The sequence below is a fragment of the Carettochelys insculpta genome, chromosome 18 (assembly GCF_033958435.1).
Source record: "Carettochelys insculpta isolate YL-2023 chromosome 18, ASM3395843v1, whole genome shotgun sequence".
Taxonomy (NCBI): domain Eukaryota; kingdom Metazoa; phylum Chordata; order Testudines; family Carettochelyidae; genus Carettochelys; species Carettochelys insculpta.
In genome coordinates this window covers 3,793,027-3,816,373 of record NC_134154.1, presented here as the reverse complement: position 1 = coordinate 3,816,373, position 23,347 = coordinate 3,793,027, and the positions used below count along the sequence as shown (strand labels likewise).

At 47.3% G+C, this 23,347-nt stretch overlaps 1 protein-coding gene across 7 annotated transcripts in view; it reads left to right on the top strand.

The window, feature by feature from the left end:
* Positions 1–15,783, top strand: part of LOC142022479 (sodium/glucose cotransporter 1-like) — a 35,913-nt gene extending 20,130 nt beyond the window's left edge. Inside the window, exons 9-16 of one of the 7 annotated variants that reach the window (XM_075012344.1) lie at positions 2,889–3,024; positions 3,773–3,880; positions 6,194–6,344; positions 6,959–7,127; positions 11,544–11,759; positions 13,105–13,202; positions 15,511–15,533; positions 15,575–15,783. In XM_075012344.1, coding sequence (XP_074868445.1) covers positions 2,889–3,024; positions 3,773–3,880; positions 6,194–6,344; positions 6,959–7,127; positions 11,544–11,759; positions 13,105–13,202; positions 15,511–15,533; positions 15,575–15,783 — 1,110 coding nt within the window. Of the gene's footprint in view, positions 1–2,888; positions 3,025–3,772; positions 3,881–6,193; positions 6,345–6,958; positions 7,128–11,543; positions 11,760–13,104; positions 13,208–15,510; positions 15,534–15,568 lie in introns of all 7 variants that reach the window. The other 6 variants (XM_075012342.1, XM_075012341.1, XM_075012340.1 and 3 more) reach the window with 6 other exon arrangements.
* Positions 15,784–23,347: the final 7,564 nt, after the last annotated feature.

Here is a 23,347-nt window from a genome sequence, read left to right as displayed (position 1 = left end):
CTCATGATGTGCTGGGTATATCCTCTGTGCGTGATGCTGGTTTCCCCCTTTCTTTTGACCCGTTCAATGAACTTTAAGGATCTAGCCTTCAAATGTGGGCATTATGACAAAGCTCCCATTTTCACCCAGCAGATCCTGCACTTCTAGATAGCAGTAGGTTGAGTTTTATCTCTTCCCATCCGGAGGAAATGACAATTCCCTGTTCAGTTGCTCAATGGTTCGCTGACCCAGTGGTTCCCAAACTTTTGAGAAACCCTCATGCCCTCCCACCTCTTCTTTACCATCTTCCAACCCCTTTTAGCCCTTTCAACAAAAAATTCAATTTGTACCCAATATGTCAAAAGGAAAAAAAATTGCATTTTGTAGTATGGAATTTGAAATTTAAAACATTTTTATGGCAGTGGTCTGCAATCCTTTTACACCCAAGAGCACTTTTTAAATGTCAGGGCAAGCCCCAAGACCCCACCATTTTCTTGAGGTCCCACCCTCTCTGTTCCTCGTCTCTCCATCATTTGCTGTCCCCAGTCCTTACTCTCACCAGGTTGAGATAGGAGGTCTGGGCTCTGGCAATGGGAATGAGGGATTTGGGTGTGGGAAGGGGTGAAAGGTGGAATCACTGTGAGGGAATTTTGGGTGCAGGAAGAGGTGGAGAAGGGGCTGCTGGGTCAGGGAGGTGGATCCAGGAAGGAGAGTGTTGGGGTGCTGAGCAAACCAGAGGCTTGTGGATGTGAGGGTGCAGGGGTTCAAGTTGGGATGTGTAGGGGGCTTAGGTGTACGATGGGCTCAGGACACAGATTTGCAGGGTGTGGATTGTGCAGCAGTGTTGTGGCAGACGACTGGGGATGTGAGAGGACAGGGGGTTCCAGTGTACGATAGGCGCAGGGCTGAGGTGTGGGGGGGATGCAGGGGTGTTATGATGCTGTGGCCAAATGGGGGCTTGGCCCCAACTGGGGACTTGCTGGCCAGGCGTCATTTTTAAATACCATCCGTCCAGCACAAAAGTTTCAGTGTTGGCTCTACTTATGGGAGGGGTGGGGAACCTGTTTTGGTCAGGGGTCACTGACTCACAGAAAAATAAGTCAGGGCTCACACAAGTGAGATGCCAAAAAACCCCAAACAAACAAACCCTTCAAGCTCCCCCACACCCCACTGATGTGGTCCCAATTGAGCAGTTGGAGCTGGCGCGGCCCTGGGACCCCGACTCCCCCCCCCCGCCCAGGAAAGAAGCAGTAGAAGGAAGTTGCTGGCAAGCTACAGACCCGGCTTTTCAGGAACCGCACCGGCTGTGTGGGGAGGGGAAGCAGCGCGCACAGTTCCTGAGACACCGGCTCTGGCGTGCAGCTGCGGGACTCCCCCCCCACCCCACCCCTGCACTACAGAAAGCCGGAGCTACCTCCAGTGGTGCAGGAGGTAACACCAGGGCAGGCACTTTCTTGGGGTGGGGGGACTGATGGGTGGGGGGCTTGGGTTGCCTCGTGCACCCCCCCTGGAATCTCTTCACACCTCCCCGGGGCACATGCCCCCCCCAGGTTGGGAACCTATGGTCTAACCCCTTTGCTTCTGAGACAACCTATAGTCAGACATTACCACTCTCATAACTGGCATGCCAAGGGGAGAAGGGAGCAGAAAAATCTAGTCTTCAGTAGCCGCTCCAGACATGGAGGCGATAGGTGATGTCTTATCTCAGGCTCTCCCCCTCTAGTAGGGGTTTACCTCCCTCTGACTTCTGGGGCCCAAAGGGGCTGTTGCCCATGCAGAGCTCTCCCTGCCCTTCACCTCTGTATCTGTAGAGTTCCCCACTGGTACCTGACAGTGTCGCTACCATTCCTGTTTTCCAGCAGCACGTCCTGCTCCCACCGTTCCTGGCACATGCACCTGACCTGACTGAAAGGGAGACTTTTAACCCATTTCAGCCAGTCCTTGACTGGCGCCAGGTGTCCCAGTCAAACCTAACTGTCTCAATGGGTTCTAGCAGGTTCTAGACTGCCTGCAAGTGCCTTAAATAACCTCACTGCCTCAACTGAGTTTGAAGAGGTTCTTCCTTGACCCCAGGTGTCTGGATTAATCCAAAGTAGCTGCTGTTTGGCTGCCATAGCAACAGTTATTTGTTCAGCATAGGGCTAATATACCTCTTTTTTATTACTTTCTGGTACCCATCTGGCTTCTCCCCATCACAGCATCTTAATAGGACATGGACATAAATATAATGACCTTCATCAGTCTGGGTGTACACCTCACTACCCTTTCAGTGATATTAGGCATATCTTGTATGTGTGCTGCTTTAATCTCCCTGTATAAACAATTCTGGGCAGATGGTCTGTGTATGTCAGGCTGCCCCATGTCATGCTGGGAGACAGACCATCCATTTCCTTTCCTTCTTTCTTCTCCTTAAGTCAGTGATCCATCCTGTCTCCAAAAATGACCAAAGTTAGAAGTTTCAGAAGGAGAATGCACTACTATAATTGTGTGATATTATATGCAGGGTTTTGGTTTTTGGGGGGTGGGGGGGTGGGTGTCAGTTCTTTCAGTCCCCAACCTATAATCTGATTGAAAACATTTTTAATTTGTATCTTAGCTAGAATAACTATCTGTTGTTCTTATTCATTTAAACGTCTCATCCCTTTTGGATCTTCCTAATTACTAGGTACAATAATATCCTGTGGCAGGGAGTCTCACAGGCTAAACATACGCTGGACAAAAGTATTTCTTTTTATCCAGTTCAATTTGTTCTAAGGCCTTCAAGTGCCCTTTAGTTTTTCTAATTATGGGAAAGGGCAAATAGTTTTCATTGGAAGGCAGTTTAATGCATCTCATTTGTGCTTAGTGTGCCTGGCATCATGTGTGAGAAACAAAGCTGGAGCCACTCATATCTACTGTTTCTTTGACAGGTTATTGTTCAACGATGTCTCTCAGCCAAGAACATGTCCCATGTGAAGGCCGGCTGTGTCATGTGTGGCTACCTGAAGCTGTTGCCCATGTTTGTGATGGTGATGCCTGGGATGATCAGTCGCATTCTGTACCCAGGTAAGACCAGACACTCTAGCCCACTCAGTTTTTTCTCCTTTCTCTTTCATCACCCCACAGTTTTCTCTTCATTGTTCCCTTTAGCTCCTTCAGCTCTTCTCCTCATTCATACCCACCCCAGCTGTTCCCACAACATAAATAGCTACTGCTCTTACTACTTGTCTTGTTCAGGGCTCTGCTGTCTCTTGTGGGGATGGGATTCCTTCCTCTTTGTTGGCATTTGTTACAGCATTCCTGCTTTGGAGTGGGTGGGAAATATTCCTGTCTGGGACTGAGATTTTGCCCAGGCAGAGGGAGTGAGGCCTGGACCCCAGAAAGGAGTGTTCCCAACCTGTGGAAATGCCTGTAATTTGCATGCTGCCTGAGCAGAGTGTGAGTCCAAAGCCAGCTATTTTTTCCCCTGCACTGAAGTATGTGTACAACAACAGGCAAGAGAACAGGTGACTGGGCAGGAGATGGCTTTTCACATGCTAACTTTGCCTGGCCTTGTAGCCCTGATTTTGCAGTCCTTGCACACTTCAGTCCTGACCACCTGTGCAGCTCTGGAGATGGAATTTTAGTGGGTTGACCTTAGCATCATCACTGTTCCCCAGCTAGGTGATGCAGGAATTAAATCCATTTCTACACCTAATATCAGGCAAAAAATCCCAGTGGTTTAGCGTGGAGGAGGGTTTGGGAAGTTTACTGGATTTTGGAGTAAGTTGTTGCTATGACCTCATGTAACCCTGTCTTGTTATCTTTTTCTCAGATATGGTGGCTTGTGCTGTGCCTTCAATATGTGAGAACTACTGTGGCACCAAAGTTGGCTGTTCAAACACTGCTTATCCCAAACTGGTAGTGGACCTTATGCCAAATGGTAAGACTGCCTGTGGTGGGGAAGATGTGGATGGCATTGGCAGATAACTAGAAGCTGGTTGTTGTGGGAGAGAGAAGCTACCAGAAGTTAGGGAGCTGCATTCTCACTGAGCCATGATGGGACATCGCTAAAGTTCTACAGCACTTTCTTGAGTTACCAAGGCTCAGCTATTGTAGCTGCTAGATCACTCCAATATACACAATACAGTCCTATACACTCCATACATTATGATTATGATCATGCCAGAGGGTTATAGACTAGCCACGACAATCTTGTTTATTTGCAAACACAAGCCAATGAGATGCTGCTGGCATTAGCCTTGTGAAAAGAATAAATCTGGCCTGGAGTTGCCAGCTACTAAGAAGCTGCCTCTGCCAGGATCTCTGTGTTGAGGGATATATGTGCAGTTACTCTGTCAAACTCACTGGGCAGGGAGGAGAAAGTGCGGTCTCCATGGTGTGCAAGTGGATGTGTTGTACGGCCCAGTACGTTGTGCAGAACAGTGTACCTCTGGAGGGGGCTAGCCACATGTACAAGTTAAAATTAGAAACTTTTGCAGACAAGTACAGGCTTTCATGTTATGCCAGGAGGTTTCTGAGGAGGAATGAGTTTGTGGAGACTTAGTCCACAACCAGAAAGGCTGCTTCTGAGCCGTCTGCATGAAGATAAGCTACTTGAGGGAGATTGGCTATGCAGAACACAGCCAGAGATTGGTTTCCCTCTCTTCTCACTGGCAACAGTCGCTCACTGTGGAAAAGGAGCATCAGGGTGATCTGAGCCTCACCCATACACATGGGACCTCTGCTCGACTCTGGCCTAAGAGCTTGGCAGATTTTAGAAGGACACAGCAGGGAAGGTTTGAGAACTTGGTGCATGCTGAGAAGATGGTGGCCCTTCCTTGGGAAGAGACTGCTGGACAACGATGCTGGCAGATTTGGCCTGAGCCTTGAAGGAGGAAGGGCTGTGAGAGAAGTGAGCTGAAGAAGCAGCCAGCTAGGACCAGGGACACGAGCACAGAAGGGAAAGGGAAAGGAAAAGATGACCAGGGAAACTAATTTTATGTTGCCCTTGAGAGTATAAAGGTCAGTGCAAAGAAGGAACAGAGAGTTCCCCAGACACAACACAGCACCTAGAGTTAAATTCAATGAAAGGAAGCAGCGCTTTGTGGACTGTGCAGGATATGTAATGCCAAGGGGCAATTATTTTAAGCCAAGATAAAAAGCTCGGCTGTCATTAAGGTCCAAAACAGTCTACACTTACAATTTGAAGGAGCAGCTGCCACCTATCAGTGACACCGCAGGAGCCTGCTCTTTCTCTCAGGCCAGGTCTACACTAGACCTTAAAGTCAATCATAGATACCCAATTCCAGCTACAGCAATTGTGTAGCTGGAATTGATTTATCTACAACTGACTTGCCTGGCTGTCCTCCCTTAGTCCTCATGAGACTGAGGAGTACAGGGGCCAACTGTAGACCCCAGATGGTTCGATTTTGTACATCCCCACTGGGCACGCAAAATCAAACCCTGGAAGGTCGACTCTGACCAGGTCAATCTTCTAGGCAGTGAAGACACATACTTAGCGATGTGAAGTGATCTTCCATTGTATCCTAGCCTAATTTGTGAGTTAAGGGAGAAAAGATGTGGTGGCCATAAAGGATTTATTCAGGTCAGAGCCCCTTGTATATAACATCAGGGGTCAAAAGCACCTCCACAAACACATACTCTTACTGTTTATACCACCTGATTGGACTCTGGGTCTTTGGGAGAGAAAGGAATAACTCCCAGAGGGGCACATGATTAAATGGTGTTATGATACTCAAGGGAAGACACCAGAATTACACACATCTTGCAAGATATGACTCCACACTAAGCATAAGAAACCAAATATACACGCAAGGGATGTGATAGGAAAGCCAAACATTGATAATCAGAGGTCTACCCAATAAGAAACATTAGTTATCTCAATTCTCAGTCCCTGATCCAAATTCAGCTTGAACTTACACCATGACAAACTTTGAACATTTATACTGTCACTGACCCAGAGTCCAAGGGAGTAAACCCACACAGGCGTTGTCCATCTCCTAAGAACCCAGCCTGGGCATGATGTGCTGTTGTAAACATTGCACATCCAGAAGGCACCATCCTGCTCACATCCCAGTGGGGTACAGTGAAATGTCATCACCTGGGCATACTTCACTCACTAGCAGACAGCTAGCTTGGGGAGGTCAGCGCACGCACTCAAAGAGATGTCACTCACATGGCTTCCCTAGTGACTGACCTTCCCCAGCTCAGCGGGTGTCTCTCTGTGTTTCAGGTTTGCGAGGGCTGATGCTGTCAGTCATGTTGGCCTCTCTCATGAGCTCCCTGACTTCCATTTTCAACAGCGCTAGCACGCTATTCACCATGGACATCTACACCAAAATACGAACCCAGGCATCTGAGAGAGAGCTCATGCTGGCTGGGAGGTGAGTGGGACTGTGCCCCTTCCCAGTGCTGGGAAACCAACCACATCTTGGAGCCATCACAAGCTGCATCCTCCAAATGTCGTGATTAATGCCCTTTCCCGGAAAGCATGTGGTGCAGCAGTGACCTCTTGTGGCTGGAAAGATTAATCCCATGTGTGTCCTTCCGGATATTCTGGGCCATATTTCTTATTTAAAGATGAGTCTGAGGTGTCTGTTCCCGACTATCCCAAGAGAGCTATTTAAATGTCATTCCAAGAGGCCGGTTAGACAAAGCTACAGCATTAGCAATATTCCCTAACTATGCTGCTGCTTCCTCCTTTATTTGTCTCTCTTAGCTGTTCTAGTGGTTGCTGTGTGTATAGGTGGCATTATTTCTTGTTCTGAGAACATTGTGCTCATTTTGGGTTGACTGAGAGCTGATGGCTCTGGTGAGGTCCCTGGCTGCTCTTTTCCCCAGGGTTGGTGGCTGATAATGATATTTTTGCTGATGTATTAATGCTGGTTGACTAGCACGATGCATTGTGTTGTTGATTGATTCACTGTCATTTCTGAATTCCTGGTTGATGTTTCTAAACAGGTGGCCAACAGATTATTTTTATTGGTTGTATTTACAGGCTATTTATGTTGGTTTTAATTGGTGTCAGCATTGCCTGGATTCCTGTGGTGCAGTCAGCTCAGAGCGGGCAGCTCTTTGATTATATACAGTCTATCACCAGCTACCTGGGGCCACCCATTGCTGCTGTCTTCCTGCTTGGCATCTTCGTTAAGAGGGTCAATGAGCAGGTGAGTAGAGGGTCAGAGTAGGGCTCTGTGTGCAGAAGCTCACAAGGAACATTCGCCTGTGCACTGAGACAACTGCCCTTTCTTACTTTCAGAGCCTTCTATTCTCAGTGCCTTCAAGACTATTCCCGCTAGTGGCCAGTGGCTGGGGTTCCAAAGCAGAGTGCTTGAGAGGCTCTCGGCTACGCTGAGGAACCCTCACACGTCCCTTCCACCACCTACACCTAAACTGGCAGATGTGCCCAGCTTTGCTCGGGTTCTTAACCGAAGGGTTTTTTAATTTCTACTCCTGACCCCACCTCACCTGTCCTGGGGGGAGTGGGAGGTAGAGGGAGGTAAGGCTGCAGCAGCCCCAGCATGAGCTCAGGGGGCTGGACTCCATGGGCACGGGGGGCTGGGCCCAGGCACTGGGCCCTGAGGGGGTGGGCAGTAGGACTATGGTGGTGGGGGCCCTGAGCTGTGGGGCGATCTAGAGGGTGCCAAGCTGGGTTGTGGCCTGAGCTCCGGGGTGAGCCACCAGCTGGGGCTGAGCCGTAGGGGCCAGGCCAGCTCGGTGCGGGGAACTGGCCTTGGTGTGAGCCCCAGCTCTGAGAGGGTTTGGAGAGTTATTGGGGACCATGGCCCTGCGCCTGGGCCTGGCCTGAGCTCTGTCATGAGCCGGGGAGCTGGTCTGCAGCTCTTCAACATCAGGGGACAGGTGGGGCTGCACCTGCAGCTCCTGGTCTTGTGCCTGGTCTTGGCCGGAGGGACGGGATAGCTGGGGCCAGGGCTCTCTCCTCTGGACTTGGCCAGAGTGGCAGCAGGAGGCTGAGCTCAGGGTTGCTGCTGCAGCTCTTTCTCCCGGCCCCAGCCAGGGTGTCAGCGAGGGGGAGGCCAGAGTGGTAGGTGCTGGGTGAGCCAGGGGTTGTGCCACTTTCCCCAGCCCCAGTGTGAGCATAGGGGCCAGGATGGGGTTTCCTGGCCCTAGCATGTGGTGGGGGCTAACTATGGGGCTGTTGCAGGGGAGCAGCAGGGCTCCACTTGTGGAGTGCAGAGTGGGTCAGCTACCCATCCAAAGCAAGGAGGGTCAAGAGCCCCATCCCCACATGGCCACTGTGTTTCTGCTGCCGATGCCTCCAGTGGGCTCTCTGCAGTATGGCTGGTCCCTGCACTCACTGTCTGCAGTGGTGAGTCTGATGTACATTGTCCTTACTGTCAGTGCCCCTCCCTCCCACCTTCTGGGAATTCCTGGGATTTCAGGCATTTCCCACTGTCCAGGCATAACCTGACCTTGGTTTAAGTTAGGGTAAGAGGAAGTTGCACATCAAATTTCATGGGTTGTAGCTCTTTTGGTTTAAGAGGAATAACTGAACAAAAGTTGCACTCAGACAGACAGACTCTAAACTATACAGTAGACGTGCACTGACTGTATTGGCTCCTAGATGGATGGGAAGTTGGGGCTACCCCTTGTTTCACTGACTCGTGCTGGAGGGATGATTTCTGGGAAATAATGCTTTAATGCAACCTTCTAGGTTCAGTGGGTTTCTGTGGGCTTCAAAAAGGGGAAAGTTCTGTTGTTAAACAGCTGGGCTGGAACTCAGGAAATCTGGGTTCTGTTCCCAGCTGTTCCCCAGGCTTCCTATGAGAACTTAAGCAGGTCACTGACAGCTTGAATTTCAAAGGCACTGAAAACAACTCCCTCAGAAGTCACTGGGAACTGTGTGGCCAGCACCTGTGAAAATCACTCCAACAATATTTCGATGGCTCAATTTCTGCCCTTTTAATACTGAGGATACTTCCCTGTAGCCCCTATGAAGATAAATTCATTAATGTTTGTGAGGCGCACAGATGCTACAGTGAGAATAGCCAGCGATAACTAATTTACCACTGTTTCCAGGTTGGGTCAGAACTGTCTAGTTCCTTTGACTCCTTTCTGACCCTACACTTCTTCTGGAGATTGGTGAATGTACCACTAGTGCTCGGCTACTTTCTAAGCAGGGATGTTCCACTTCTTGTCACTGCTTGGCTGAACCTCATGGTTCATGGATCATATCCTGAGGTCCTTATTCAGGGAAGTTTTCCATTGACTTCAGTTGGAGTTTTGCACGAGTAAGAATGGATTAAGAGCTGTTAAGATTCTCAGCATTTGTTTAGAAGCCTAACCTTAATGAGAATAAATACTTGGAACAAATAAAAGTGACAGTGACTTGAAGCAGTGCCTGGATCAAAGACCAGTTTTTATGTAGTATCCAAGTGGAAACTTTTCAGAAAAGTTCTTATTATGATAAACTGAGGTTCTGATCTTGTCCATTCCAATATTTTTTTGTAATTTTTTTCCCCAACAGTTTAATAATTGTCTCAAATTTTTGCTCAAACTGGAAAATTTCCAGCAGAGTTTATAATTCTGTACTGCTGTCATTAACTGTCTCTTTTTTAGCCTATGGGCCAAATTGCAACTGCACTAAAGTCAATGGGGCTTCACCTGTTTACTTCAGAAAGGAATTTGGCTCTGTCTATATGAGATTTATGTGGTGTATGAAATTCAGAACAGAGCGTTCTGGACAGAGTAAACACACAGCTAAGGTGGGATAGTGCTCTAAAGGTTCAAAGATTTTGGTTCAGATAAAGCTAGATGCTAATCTGAGATTTTGCGAAGTTCAAAAACAACGTGAATGTGGGCTGTGCTGTAGAACCAGGGGATTTTACCCTTTCCCCAGTTAAAGTCAGAAAGGACCTTTATGATCGTCTGCTCTGCCTAACAAAGGCCAAAATCCATCACCCCAAACTGGGGCAGAGCACATGTACCAGTTTTCTTGGCATGTTTTAAGGTGGGAGATGTTTGTTTACCTGTATTGCAACTGTTGCTCTTCAAGATGTGGGGGTTTATATATCGCACTCACGTGTGAAAATGCCCTACAGCTGGAGAACTTTGTCTAGCAGTGCCCCTGGGGTGGAGCTGCCCCAATTCCCCCACAGTTTCTTCACACTGCGTATCAGGAGTAGAGTCTTTGAGGTAGATGGGACAGGAGATGGTTCATGCAATATATATTTCCCGCCCTCCAACTTGAGGGACAAGGTACAGTACATGTAAGCAACTATATATTCATCTTTGAGTGGTTGTAGACACGTATTTCACTTAGGTGACACCCACACAGTACTCAGAGGAGACTGAATTTGGAATATCCTTAAAGAATAATCCTGAAGTTTGCATCTGACATAGATGCAATGTTGATTGCATAATGCTCGGTAACAGTATGTATAGAAGACCTGGTAGCAGTGATGAAAATGCTCAAGGTTGAAAATATCCCTGATCAATGCTATTGACATCACCTGGGCCCTCATCAAATGAGCCCACGGTCATTGTGATGGGTTGGTCTCGGCTATTTCATATGCAGATGGAATGCAAGAAGTTATTCACGGAAACCATTTGCACAGAAATGGCCCGCCCCTTCATTCAGTCTGCACAGGAGGCAAACAGACAGAGCAATGACTGAAGAGGCTTAACAAAGTCTAGGTAGAATATCAGTCATGGCCTTGTATCCAACATCTGGGGTCACTCTTAATATGGGTTGGAGTGTTATTTAGAAAAACATCATTAAATAAGTTGTTTGGTTGATGTCAAACTATGAAAAAGTTTCTAGAAAAAGTTTGAATGTGTCCATAAAGCCACTTTGTCATTGAAAAAGTGTTTGTACAGGTCTCTGCTATTAAGTTCTGCAGCCTGCATACTCTTGCAGATCTCATAGCTGCTGGGAAGGCTGTCTCCTTGTATAGGAGGGAGAGAGAATATAGGTTTCAGTCAACACAACACCTATAAGGGCAAGCTGGGACACTATTAAGGTCCCACAAGGTAACTGGCTCTTTCACAGGCCAGATTTGCATGGCCATTTCAAAGACGTGGGCTAGTGTAGACACAGCCTAGTAATCCTACCTACTTTAGATAAACCTAAGGACACTACTTGACTACACTCAGAAAGGGCTATATACAACAAGTTCCCAGAGAACCTGAAATAAGTCGTGTGAAAGAAATCACCACACAAAATGGTCCAACTCCACCTGTGGGCAATCAGAAGACACTGAGAAGGGTAGGAGCAGGGCTGTCCTTAAATGGATGGAGAAGGAACTGAGCCCTGTGGCCTGAGTGCCCCTCTGGTACTGCCAGGCAAAGTTTCCAAGCTTCACCCTGGTGGTGCTCACACACCCCTGCAGCTCCCTTTTGAGTCAAGACTCCCAATTTGAGAACCATTGGTTCCCCCCCACACGTCCTCTGTGAAATCTGTATGGAATAGGGTAAAAGCATATAAAAGACCGGATTGCACAGTCTGTGACATGTTTTTCACAGCCATGAATTTGGTAGGGCCCTACACATTGCACTGATATCACGAGACTGAATGAGGCAACGTATTTCTTTATCCTCAACAGCCTGTCACTCTTTTGCAGGGCGCTTTCTGGGGCTTGTTCGTTGGGCTGGTCGTTGGGCTGACTCGAATGATTACTGAGTTTGCCTATGGTTCTGGCAGCTGTGTAAACCCCACCAGCTGTCCAAAGATCATTTGCGGAGTGCATTACCTGTACTTTGCTATAATCCTCTTTGGAATCTCGGCCATCGTCATCCTGGGCGTCTCACTGATAACCAGACCCATTCCTGATGTACACGTGAGTGTCATGGCCTCTCCTGCTCTTTTATTCCCACTCCTACTTCTTGAAACAGTGGAGAGCTGTGAAACCCATCACTTTAATTTACTCTTTAAAAGTATTAATAAGTATATTCAGTGCTAGAATTTAAAGTGTCTGTATTGGGCCCTCCCAGCTGACTGGGTTCAGAGAGACAGGGCTGCCCTTTCCATAGGATGATTTGGAGCAGGTGTCCCAGGCCCTGTGCTTTGTGGGCTCTGTGGGGCCCAGGGCAGCCTGAAGATTATGTGGGGGGGGCTGGAGCTGGCAGCAGGGGTTGGGTGCCAGAGGTGGAAAAAGTACTCCAAAAATTACTTGAGTAAAAGTGCAGATGCTTTTAGGGTGGAGGGACAAGTTACTGGTGGCTTACTGGAAAACAACTTGAGTAAAAGCACGCGCACGCGCACGCGCACGCGCACACGCACACGCACACGCACACGCACACGCACACACACACACACACACACACAGAGTTTGTTTTCAAGTATCCATTAGTGAAAGCAGCTGCACTTTTACTCATGTAACTTGTTGGGTACTTTCCCCACCTCTGTTGGGCCCACCCCTGCACTCACCAGTGGTGATAGGAGCCATGGGAAGTGGTGTGGGCTAGTCCCAGGCTGTGCCACTTCCCCAAGCAGTGCAGCCAGGATTTGGGCTCAGGACAGCCAAGCTGACTGGGGTGGGTCATTCTGCGTCTCACTGCTACGGTGAGTATGGAGGGGGGGATGACACCTGCTGCCAGCCCCAGGCCCTTCCACTCAGGAAGGGTCTTGGGAGAAGGAGTGCAATGGGGGCAGGAGGGATGGAGGGTGGGCATGGCTTAGCTGAAGGGGTGGATGGAGCAGGGCTGGGAAGAGGTGGGGGGAGCCTGAGGCAGATGTGGGAGTTGTCAGGGGCCCTGCATCCCTGCAGACAGAGGGACAGTCCTGCAGAGAGAAGTCTTATGTCTTCCCCAAACTATTCCTTGGTCCAAATAGCTCTGGAAATGCAGCACTCTGCTAAAGAAACGATGCAACTGAGACTATTTTGTAATCAGAAACACCAGGAAGGCATTTTATGGTGGGAGGATCTGGAAACGGGCTAGAATTTGACCCACACACAGCATGGAGTACATTTTCCGTGGCAGAGCAGATTTCAGGAATGACCTTGTTAGGAAAGAAACCAGGAATACTTGCCGACAGTAACCCCCTACTCTTGTCAGATCCTTAACAATCCCCACAGACTACTTAACAAATATTCCTGACGCTCCAAACCTGTACCACTCTCCAGGGGCTGGTCTCAGCATCCTAACGCGGCAGCTTGATAACCGTGTTTTGTTTAATGGCAGCTCTATGGCTTGTGCTGGACTCTGAGGAACAGCAAGGAGCAGCGGCTCGATCTGGATGCAGATAGGAGGATTGAGGAACTGGAGAGTAAAGATGACGAGTCAGGTGATTTCTGAATAAAGTCCTGTTGGGTTACGTAGCAGCCGTCAATCGATGGATTTGAAGTCCCTAACATCACTCCTGACGAACCAATGAAGTGCCTTGTGTTCCTTTGAAAACAGATGCTAATACGCAGAGTCAGTGCCCTGGTTTTTCACCACTGTCGGTCGCGGGGGCCCGGCGTCGACTGGGAGTGAAATGAACGATGCGATGGCACGCCAGTTCCCTGTTGATTTTTGAGCATAGCAAAGAAAGCCTTTGTGTCAGTAGGGGAGCGGGTCAGAACTAGAACAAAGGGAGCGGTGTTGGTCCCAGGTGATGTGTGGGGATCTTACCCTTAAAAGCGCAGCAAGAGGACACATTTGGACGTGGGTGGGCAGGGGGTCTGGACTGGAACCGTAAAGGTGGTGTGCAACCGGGGAAGACGTCTTTGGGGACACTTGCACAAACCTCTGCTGGCTCCAGGTTCTGACACCAGGCGTCACTGAGTTCAGCCGTTGGATAAAAAGAAAAAATACAAACCAGTTTGACTTAGTAGAGCCAAACCTGCACTGTGGCCCTGCTTCTCCCACCCTGGGCTGGAGTCTTGAGCCTATGAAGGTTTCTGTGCACCAGGCAAGCAGAGTAATGTTGCCTTAAATCAGCCAGAAAGACCCGTTAGAGACTCCCTCCTTGAAAGCCATCACTCTGCCAGCAGAGAACGGACGCTGCCCCTGCTGCAGGGCTTGCTCTACCCTTACTCTGTGTAAGAGGCAGTGGGAGCTAGCCATGTTGAGGAAGGAAAGTGGGTGCAGCTGCCCCTGCTGCCTGGCCAGCCGACAGGGAGGGGGCAAAGGGGACAGTTGCCCCTGCCACCGGCATTTCAAAGGGGCCCAGAGCTCCGGATCCCTTTGAAGTGCTGCTGCTGCATATAGCTGTCAGGGAGTGGTGGGGGCAGTGTTGCCATCTGGGCAGTGCTGAAGGCCGAATGTCCCTAGGCCCCACTCCTTCTGCCCCTGGCCCTGCCCCTTCTGGGTGCAGCGCCAGGCCCCTGCTCCCACCTAGCCCTGGGGTCTGCGGCAGCTCTATCCCTCTCAGTAAGTGTGAATTTGTTCTACAAGGGCACAAGCAATAGCCGTAGCGTTCCTCCATGTTATTTCCACGTTGGACGTATGTAGGGCTGCCAGGCAGTCCTAGGTCCTGATGTTCATGACCCCCCAATGCCATGACTGCATCTCCAAGGGTGGCTGCAAGCTCTGGTAAAGCGGTTCCACAGGCCTTGGTTCAGTAGACTCTGAGCCCTGTTTCTTGCAGGATTATTGCTTGTGAGTCACCTAAATGGTGCCTCCATCTGCATTGGAAATGGTTACTTACGTCTGTGAGATGTGATGCAGACGTGTGTTCCAGCCGCTGTCACTTCTACATTGGAATCTCCTTTTCAGGCACATGGCATGAGGGAAGTTGGGGAGGCTTTGGGTGGCACTGCCTCAGGTAGCTGAGGAGTGGCTATGGCCAGGGGAGCCAACAGCCACACCAGCCCCCCCTTAGCAAGGTGGGAGGGGCCAGTTCTCCTCCTGGAAGGGGCAGGACCAAAGGCAGATGGTGAAGGGCCAGATTGCAGCACCTTCCCTGGCCCAGCATGGAGCACCAGCCAGTCCTACGGCTGTGCAGCACTGGGTGATTTAAAGGGCTTGGGATCCCAGGCACCAGCATTGCTACAGCAATGACCGGAGACCCATGCCCCCTTAAATTACCAGGCCCTGGTGCAATAGACCTCTTTGGCTCCCTCCTTCTCCCAGTTGGCTGGCCTGGCCAGGGGTCAGAGCACGAGGAGGGGAATTTCTCCTACTCTGTGGGCTGGGCCCTGTGTACAGCGAGGTGGATGCATTTTTGCACCCTGAGCCAGATTTGTGCCCAAGATAAGTAAACTACAGCTGGGGGCCTCAGATTCTGAGGGGCCTCTAAACACAAGGACATCACTAACATTACACTTTCTTGGTAACACTCTTGGCCCTTTTAAACTTTAAGTAGCTTAGGGCCTCAGCAAGTCTTTATCCAGCCCTGTCTGCAGCACACCTTGAAGAACCCCAGGTGCAGTAAATAACCATTTCTTAGGGAACGGGAACGCACAGGGGGCTGCAGGGTACAGAAGAACCAACTGCAACGCTAATTTGGTGATTATGAATCACTTACTTCAAGGCTTGCTGTGGAATTACAACATTCATCCTCAAGAGCTTTTGACTCAGTGAGATCACAAATTCAGGGCTGTTATCAATTACAAGAGTCTCTAACAAATGGGTCATATTACTGATAATTTGTTTTAATGCCAGTCTTATTGAGCCACACATACCATGTTTTTTGCCCCTTGTGCTGTTCTCTCCATCACAGAAGGAGACAAAGAGCAAGGATGCTGGAAGAAGGCCTATAACTGGTTCTGTGGCTTTGAACAGAGAAAAGGTCCCAAGCTGAGCAAAGAGGAGCAGGAGGAAATGCAGAAGAAACTGACTGACACTTCTGAGTTGCCATTCTGGAGAAAGATTGTGAACATCAATGGTGTCATTCTGTTGGCTGTGGCAGTGTTTTGTCACGTCGTCTTTGCATAAATCTGACCGGCTGCTCCTGAGCTTTTATGAAGCTCCAGTTCTCACTCAGTTGTCTTTTGAATTTGTATTGTATTCTTCAACAGATAATGCTACAGCAGAGACACGTATCAGACTCGTAAGCTGAGACTGAATTAATTAAATCTATTTATTCATTGTTGTTTTAGAAGTTGGCAAAACTAGGTCCCTTAAGTGATTCCCCCCCACTTTTCTTTGTTCATCTATATGAAGGACTATGCTATAGGTTCAGGATAAATGAATCCTTTCAAAAGATAGGCTGCCTTCTATAAGTTCCCTATATGTAGCATTTTATCGATGCATTCCTTTAATACTGTATCTATTTTTAATAGACGTTTTCTGTCTCTAGTCTCAGTTGCATGTTACACTATTTTTTTATGTGGGCATGTTCCTCTCTACTCTTTATTCACTCTTTCTCCTGAGTGGAATATGAACCCCAATAGCATCAGACTTTAACTTTTGTATTTGTGCTACTTGAGTCAGTTTGAAATCAGGCAAAACAAGTCTGGCCAGCCCTAATGAGCTGTCTTTTTTTCCTGACTCTTCAAGCTTTAAAAGTGCCAACACACCCTGTGCATTTGGTTTTAATATGAATTTATTCGTGAATCTGAAACTCTATTTATAAAAAATATTATTCTAGTTGGTTTTCATTCCTCAGAATGATTTGACAAAGTTAGTGTCCATTTACATTTAATGTAAATTACCATTAGATAAGGAGGGATCTAAAGTGCTCTTAATTCCCCTTCTTCATTAGTGGAGTTACCACCTGGTAATTCTTTATCATGGGTGAATGTTCTAATCATCAGAACCCTGGCCTTGCGTCTTACTTCCAAGCACACAACGACTTTACAATGCTTTTCCTGCCAAATTATGAATCTTCCTTCTCTGACAGTTTTGCTAAGAAATTTTGTTCATGCCATGAGTAAGACTGTTTCCCCAAGGAAAGTAGTCGCTGTTCTGACACCACCTGCACCATTCCAGTTGTCTTTACCTTCTTTGGGAATATGAGACCGGAGTGAGACAGTGGTGAACCAATGGCCCCGGTTTCAGCCTCAGAGAGCAATTTGGCGAGATGATGTGTGATTATTTAAATCCAGGTTGAAATGTGGAAAGAGAAAAAACTTCTTACCTTCTAACTCATTTTCTGCAAAAGGCTTAGATACAGAGAAGGCAATTCCCAGTTGGCATAGCTAATCTGTATCACAAGCCTTTGTTGCCTTGTTCTGTATTATCGCTTCCTACACAGCTAAGCGAACAAGCATTTTGTCTACCTGCAGCATTCCACAGCATGGTGAACTCTGCTGCAGCACATAACTCACAAGCCAACATAGTCGTTTGTAAATTCCTTTGACTTTCATCACACTGTGCTGTTGTTTCACAGTCTGTTGCTACTTCAGAGGAGTGAATAACAGAATATCCTGTCCTCTTGCAACTGCAGTATGAATGTCAGTATAATTCTGTCTCCCTGCAGTATCCTGCCATGTTCTGCCTAGTGTCAAATCAAATCAGTATACTCTAAATCCTAATGGAAACTGTCTTCTTGTAACGACTCCTGGAGCAGGGAGCATCGTATGCCATCACTCTGTTGTGCTATGGAATTCATTATATTTCACTAAATATGAATGTTTGTATGTATTAATTTTTTTCTAATGTGCCTGTGGTCCATGATTCAGGCATTCTTTGTATAAAACGATGGAAAACATAAACAAAAATAAAAAGTTGGCTTTGATCAGAATGCTGAAATCAAATCTCTTCAGTTCCTGCTCACTTGCATGTCTGGGAATCAGATGCCCATGTCTAGGGTTCTAAGCTTTTCATAAGGCAGCTCTAGGTTGCTATAGCAAATGCCAAACTGTTGAATAAGCCCTTCTGTGGCTCATGCAGCTCCCACTTAGCTGCAGTTTGTAACTAACCTGAAAATACTTAGCTGAGACCACTTGAATGAAGGTAGCAATAATACAGTTGGATCTCCCAGGCAAGCCGAGCACCTTGTACATTGACATCCTTCTTGGACAATCCTGATAGTCAGGGTCTGGCCTGCTTGTATGTTTCAGTTCTCCACCCAGGCTGACTGATGACGCTTTATGAGAGGTGCAGGGACAAACATTTAAAACTCATGTGACATGACCTGCCTTGGCTCAGGTTTGACAACTAGAGTTGGCAAAATCCAGGGTTCCCAAACATAAACACAGCTGACTGCCCCTTAGGGCGATTTGTCTTGCCCTGTAGGATTTCCTCTAAAAGCTGCCTGTTAAATTGTGGTACTGTCGGCAACAGCGAATTGGTGATGGGACCAGGAGCCTTGCAACTCTAGGTCACCAGTTCAACTCTGTCTTCAGTGGATAAGTGCTGCTGTGTGATATCAGTTTCATGGGGTTTATGAATTGAGATGCTGGTTTCAGTTCAAGTTCTAGTACATTAGTGTCTGCATCACATAAGTGCTGTTAAAGTGGTGCATATCAGTAGACAATGCAAAAGACTAATGTGCACAAGCATTGAACACTGTACTGTAGAGGTGGGAGTGGCAGATTCTTGTCTCCACAGCATCATAAATCTGGAGTTACTGATGGGCTGGCAAAATTTTTAGACCCGGGTGCTGAGAGCTATCAAACTCAACTGGAAACCCTGTATCTCATGGAAGCCACTTCAAGACAGAACCCTCCGCATCCCTACTTCCAGCGCCTAGGATTACTGAGGACAGAGACATTACTTCAAAAAAAAACAACAATGGGGTACACAGGAGATGATATAATTAAATAGCAAGAGACTTTTGGGGACAGTTTAGCATAGCCTGTTATGTTTTCACAGCCAGATGTATACACTTCACATAAAATTCTGCAAATCTACCTTAATTTCTAGTACTATAAAGAAAGAACCAAGAAGAGACAAATTGGTACATATCTGGGCTAACAGCACTCTGAGCCATAAGCATTATTGATTTAGAAAGAACAAATGCTGTTAGGCACATCTGATCTTTCATTAGTAGAATGACTAGATTAGAGCCAAATCCTGAGAGGTGCTGATTACCCAACCCTCATTTTATTTTCTGTGTCCGTGTAATTGAAGCATCTGAGCATTTTTCAGACATGAATGAAGATGCTTGAGGATGTGCCCTGACCTAGGGAGTATTAGATGATTCCCATTTTACTGAGGCACGGAGAAGCAAAATCACGTAGGAGATCAGGGTCCTACCTCTAACTAAGCCTCATATTCCTCAAGTTCCAGTCCTGTACCTCAGCCCCCAGGCTCAGAGGGAGTACAGGGCACTCAGCACCGCACAGGATTAGGGTTTTAAGGCACAAAATGAATGCAGCAGCTGTAACATATTTGGATTTAATAAAGCATTTAATCGTTCTCAGGCTGACACAAAATTCATCCAAACATTAGGAAGTCATCCACATGTCAAACTGACTGGAGGTCCATGCACAAGGGCAATGAAATTGCAATGTGTTGTTTTGTGGGTGCTGTTTGTGCAAGGTGTGTCTCACTGCTAGTGGTTGAGAGAAGGGATAAATGGTTTTGCATTGGGGTACAACAAACATGCTCTTCTTCAGAGATATTATAATAATTAACAGTGAACCCAAACTGAAGGTCCTCTCTTTTTTTTCCTCTGTCTTAAGGGAACATGCCAGCTGATGGCTTCTCCTTTTGACACAAGTCAGATCCTACAACTCTGCACAGAGAAAGATAGGAAGAAACATTTCCTTTGGAGCATGAAAAAAATGGAATTAAAAGATGCCATTTCCCAAAGCTTCTAAAATTTACATCAGCACTAAATGGCTTTCAATTCCTGCTCCTAGATCAGTGTATTTTAACAGTGATTGGAAACACGACACCAGAATGTAAAAACATGGGATGAGGCATAGTTATGAGCAGACATGGCTGGAGTTGGGGGATTCTTAATTGTCCAGAAAAGAAGACTGAGAAAAACACTAGTAAACCTTGGTGCCTCGAGGATGAGATTCACCCACATGGAAAGGGTCAACACAAGACCTATCCATAGGGGTGAATTTTATTTCCAGAGAGACTCTTTACCCTCCCCCTCTTCATCTGTGATTGTCATAATCAGAAAACCTCCTTTATTAACTGACAATCAGGTCTGGCTAAGCTAACAATGTGATCTCTGCATGTGTATCTCATTATCGATCTGTGACCATATTAATTATAGCTCGGTCTTAATTACTGTTGGCGTCAAGCTAAAAAGACCAATTATTATTGATGTACAAGTTTGTCTATATGCTGATGGCGTCACAATGTAGAACAACACTGTTCAGAGAACATAGAAACATCGAGCTAAAAACAAGGACTTGCTGTATCCAACACATTTCCTCAGAAACACCAGGCTTAATTACAGGGTATGATGATGCCAGCTCTTGACATGTTAATTTAAGTATTTATAATATGCATGAGGCAATTCAAAGGGATTTTTTAGCATTTGTGAGTGACTAAGTCTTTTGCAGTTACATCACTTGGTATAGTCAGTTGAGAAACGGCAGCATCAAATGAAAAGAAAAAGGAGTCCAAGGCTTACAGTAACTAAATGTGGGGACTATTAAGTGGCTTTTAATTAGCCAGTGAAAATACAGATGGTCACGTAGCCACATGTTGCTGAGGCAGCTGGTTTACCACTAACCCCCAGACTTCTTTTATGTATGTCAAGCTTAGAAGTCAGGGGCTGTTAACTCAGATATAGATGTGCTTTAAAGACAGTTCAGAATACCTTATAAGATACTGTTCTGGGACTCAGTCTACCGCCCATTGAAATCAGTGCCTGCCTTTCTGTTCGCATCAATGAAATCTGCACATTCCAATATACATTACTTTGCATTTATCAGCTCTCAGTTTTACCTGCCATTTTGTTGCCCAGTCACCCAGCTCTGTAAAATCCCTTAGAAGCTCTTCACACTCCGCTGCTGTGTGTTATCTTGAGCAGTTCTGTACATCTGCAAATTTTTCCACCTCACTGATTTCCAGGTCATTTGTGAATATGTTAAATAGGAAAAGTCCCAACACAGACCCCACCTTTTAACCAGTTTCCAATCCAGTAAGGGGACTTTCCCACATATCCCATGACAGCTTACTTTACTTAAGCGTTTTGGTGAGGGATGGCATCAAAGAATTTCTGGAAATCTAAGTACACTACAGCCACTGGCTTTGCCTTGTACACATGCTTGTTGATACTGTCAAAGAATAGACTGGAGCGGGATGATTTCCCTATTCAAAAACCATGTTGCCTCTTCCCCAACAAGTCAAGTTATCTATAAGTCTGACAGTTTTGTTCTTTCCTATAGTTTCAATCAGTTTGTCCAGTGCTGAAGTTAGATTTACACCAGTAATTGCCAGGATCAACTCTGGAGTCCTTTTTAAAAATTGGCATCACATGAGCTAGCCTCCAGTCATTTTGTACAGAAGCTAATTTAAAGGATAGGTTACAAACCACAGTTAGTAGTTCTGCAGTTTCATATTTGAGTTCCTTCAAAACTCTTGTGTGAATGCCACCTGGTCCTGGTTGTGAAGGATTGGATCACAGAGGTCCCCTTGTAGCTATTATTCAGTGTGCTGATCATATCACTGTGCCTGTCTTCCTTCACTCTGTGCCACCCCATCACCCTGTCCTGCCAGATCAAAAGCTCTGGTCTCCACTAGCAAAGACACAGAGTAGGAGTACAGCCTCCCAAGCTGAGTAACACAGGTGTTGAACTGCAGTGGGGCAGAGTGGATGCCCACTAACCCAGAAGAGGAGGAATCCCTCTGGGAACCATTTTGTGATTGAGCGTGGCCCCTCCCAGTCACCTGACCAGAAGTCAGGAGGCAGGGCCAGGACTATAAAGGCTGGCCTGAGGGCTCAGTAAGGGACTGGTCTCCAGGGGAACCTGAGGTCTGTTCCAGGCTCCTGGATCAGGAAGCTCAGAACTGGTAAGCAGCCACAGACTGGTGTGGACCTCCCAGACTAGCCAACTCTGGAAACCTGGAGAGACCACCTGGGTATGTGCAGAGGGGGAGACTGGGTGTGGCCCAGGGGAAACAGAGGACCATTAAAGGTGCATGGGGCAGTGTGTTGCAGTCTGGATTCCCCACTGACCTGTGCAGCAGACTGAGCTGCTGTGACCAAGGGCCAGGACATGGTGGAGTGGGGTGGGCCTGTGCCTTCCCCACTGCCACCCACTTGCCAGGTGGCTGTCTCCCACCTCTCCACCAGCACAGGTGAAGTCTGTGCCCATCTTGAAACCCAGGGACTATTTGTGCTGTTGCCCTACCCTGGGCTAGGGCCCTTCGTTGAGATGGTGGGTTTGCTGCTCCACCTTAAGCTATGGCCTGTGCCACTGGTGAACTGTGGTGTTCACTGCCCCACCCTGCACCAGGGCTTGGTCTCTCCTAGAACTGTGTTGTTGGCCTGGCATGAGCTAGGGCCTGGGTTCTCTGAAACTGCATGAATTGTGTGTTGGCGACCGTGCCCTGAGCTAGGGCCTGGGTTCTCTGAGACTGCTTGTTTGTTGCCTGGCCCTGAGCTAGGGCCTGGGCACGTTGAGAGCATATGGACACTGTCCTGACCTAGGGCTAGGCCCTGACTTGGGTTGATTTCCCTAGGGCCCACCTGAGGTAAGGCCGGATCTTGAACTGTCACCCAACTGAGGCAAGATGGGACTCAAGAACTATTGATTTGGGGGTTGTCATGGTACCTGTGGCAGTGGGGAAGGGGGCCACCCACTGACCTGGAAGTGGGGTAACTCCTCCAGGAGCCCTGAACTGGCTACATGAACCAACTCTGTTCTGGGAAGGGTCAGCTATAGGAACTTGATAACACCCAAATACACAACCTTCAAAAGGGACCCAAACCCCCACATAAATCTGTCTTACTCTATATAGAAGTTTCACACAGAGAAAGCTCATAAAGATGTATTTCCCCTTTATCACTGAAAGACAGGCACAGCTGTCCCCGTCCCCGGTAATAGTTACGCTGCATTTGGTAATTAACAAAAGTTATTTTATTAAGTATAAAAGGTAGAATTTAAGTAATTGCAAGTGATAATGACAGATCAAAGCAAGTCACTAAACAAAATAAATACATTAATAAATGAAACAAAACACATCAGCTAACCCTAATACAATAGGGAAGTTATTCCATTAAAATTCTTACCCCCAACAGTAGTTCTGATCATCTTTCTCACAAGGCAGGCACCTTCTAGCTTGTTCCTGACCCTTCCCTCTGTTCAGTCTTGGATATTTCCACCATGCATCTTGGGTAGTAAGTGGGGGTACCTTTTGATATCTGGCCATTCTCCTATAGTTCAGTTTCCCACCTTTATATCTCCTTTGCCCATGGTGGGAATTCTTTGTGTTCAGTTCATACCTGTCTCACCTGGCAGGACCAATCACAATCCAGGCTTACAGGCAAAAACAAGACTGCATACATGTCATTGGTTTGAGCACTAAGCCATGTTTCTGGAATATCACAAATGGTGCTCATTAGCACATCTTGATTTATAAACAGATTTACACTTCATATTCCTAATTTCACATACAAGCATGTTATGCAAACAGAAGTAGA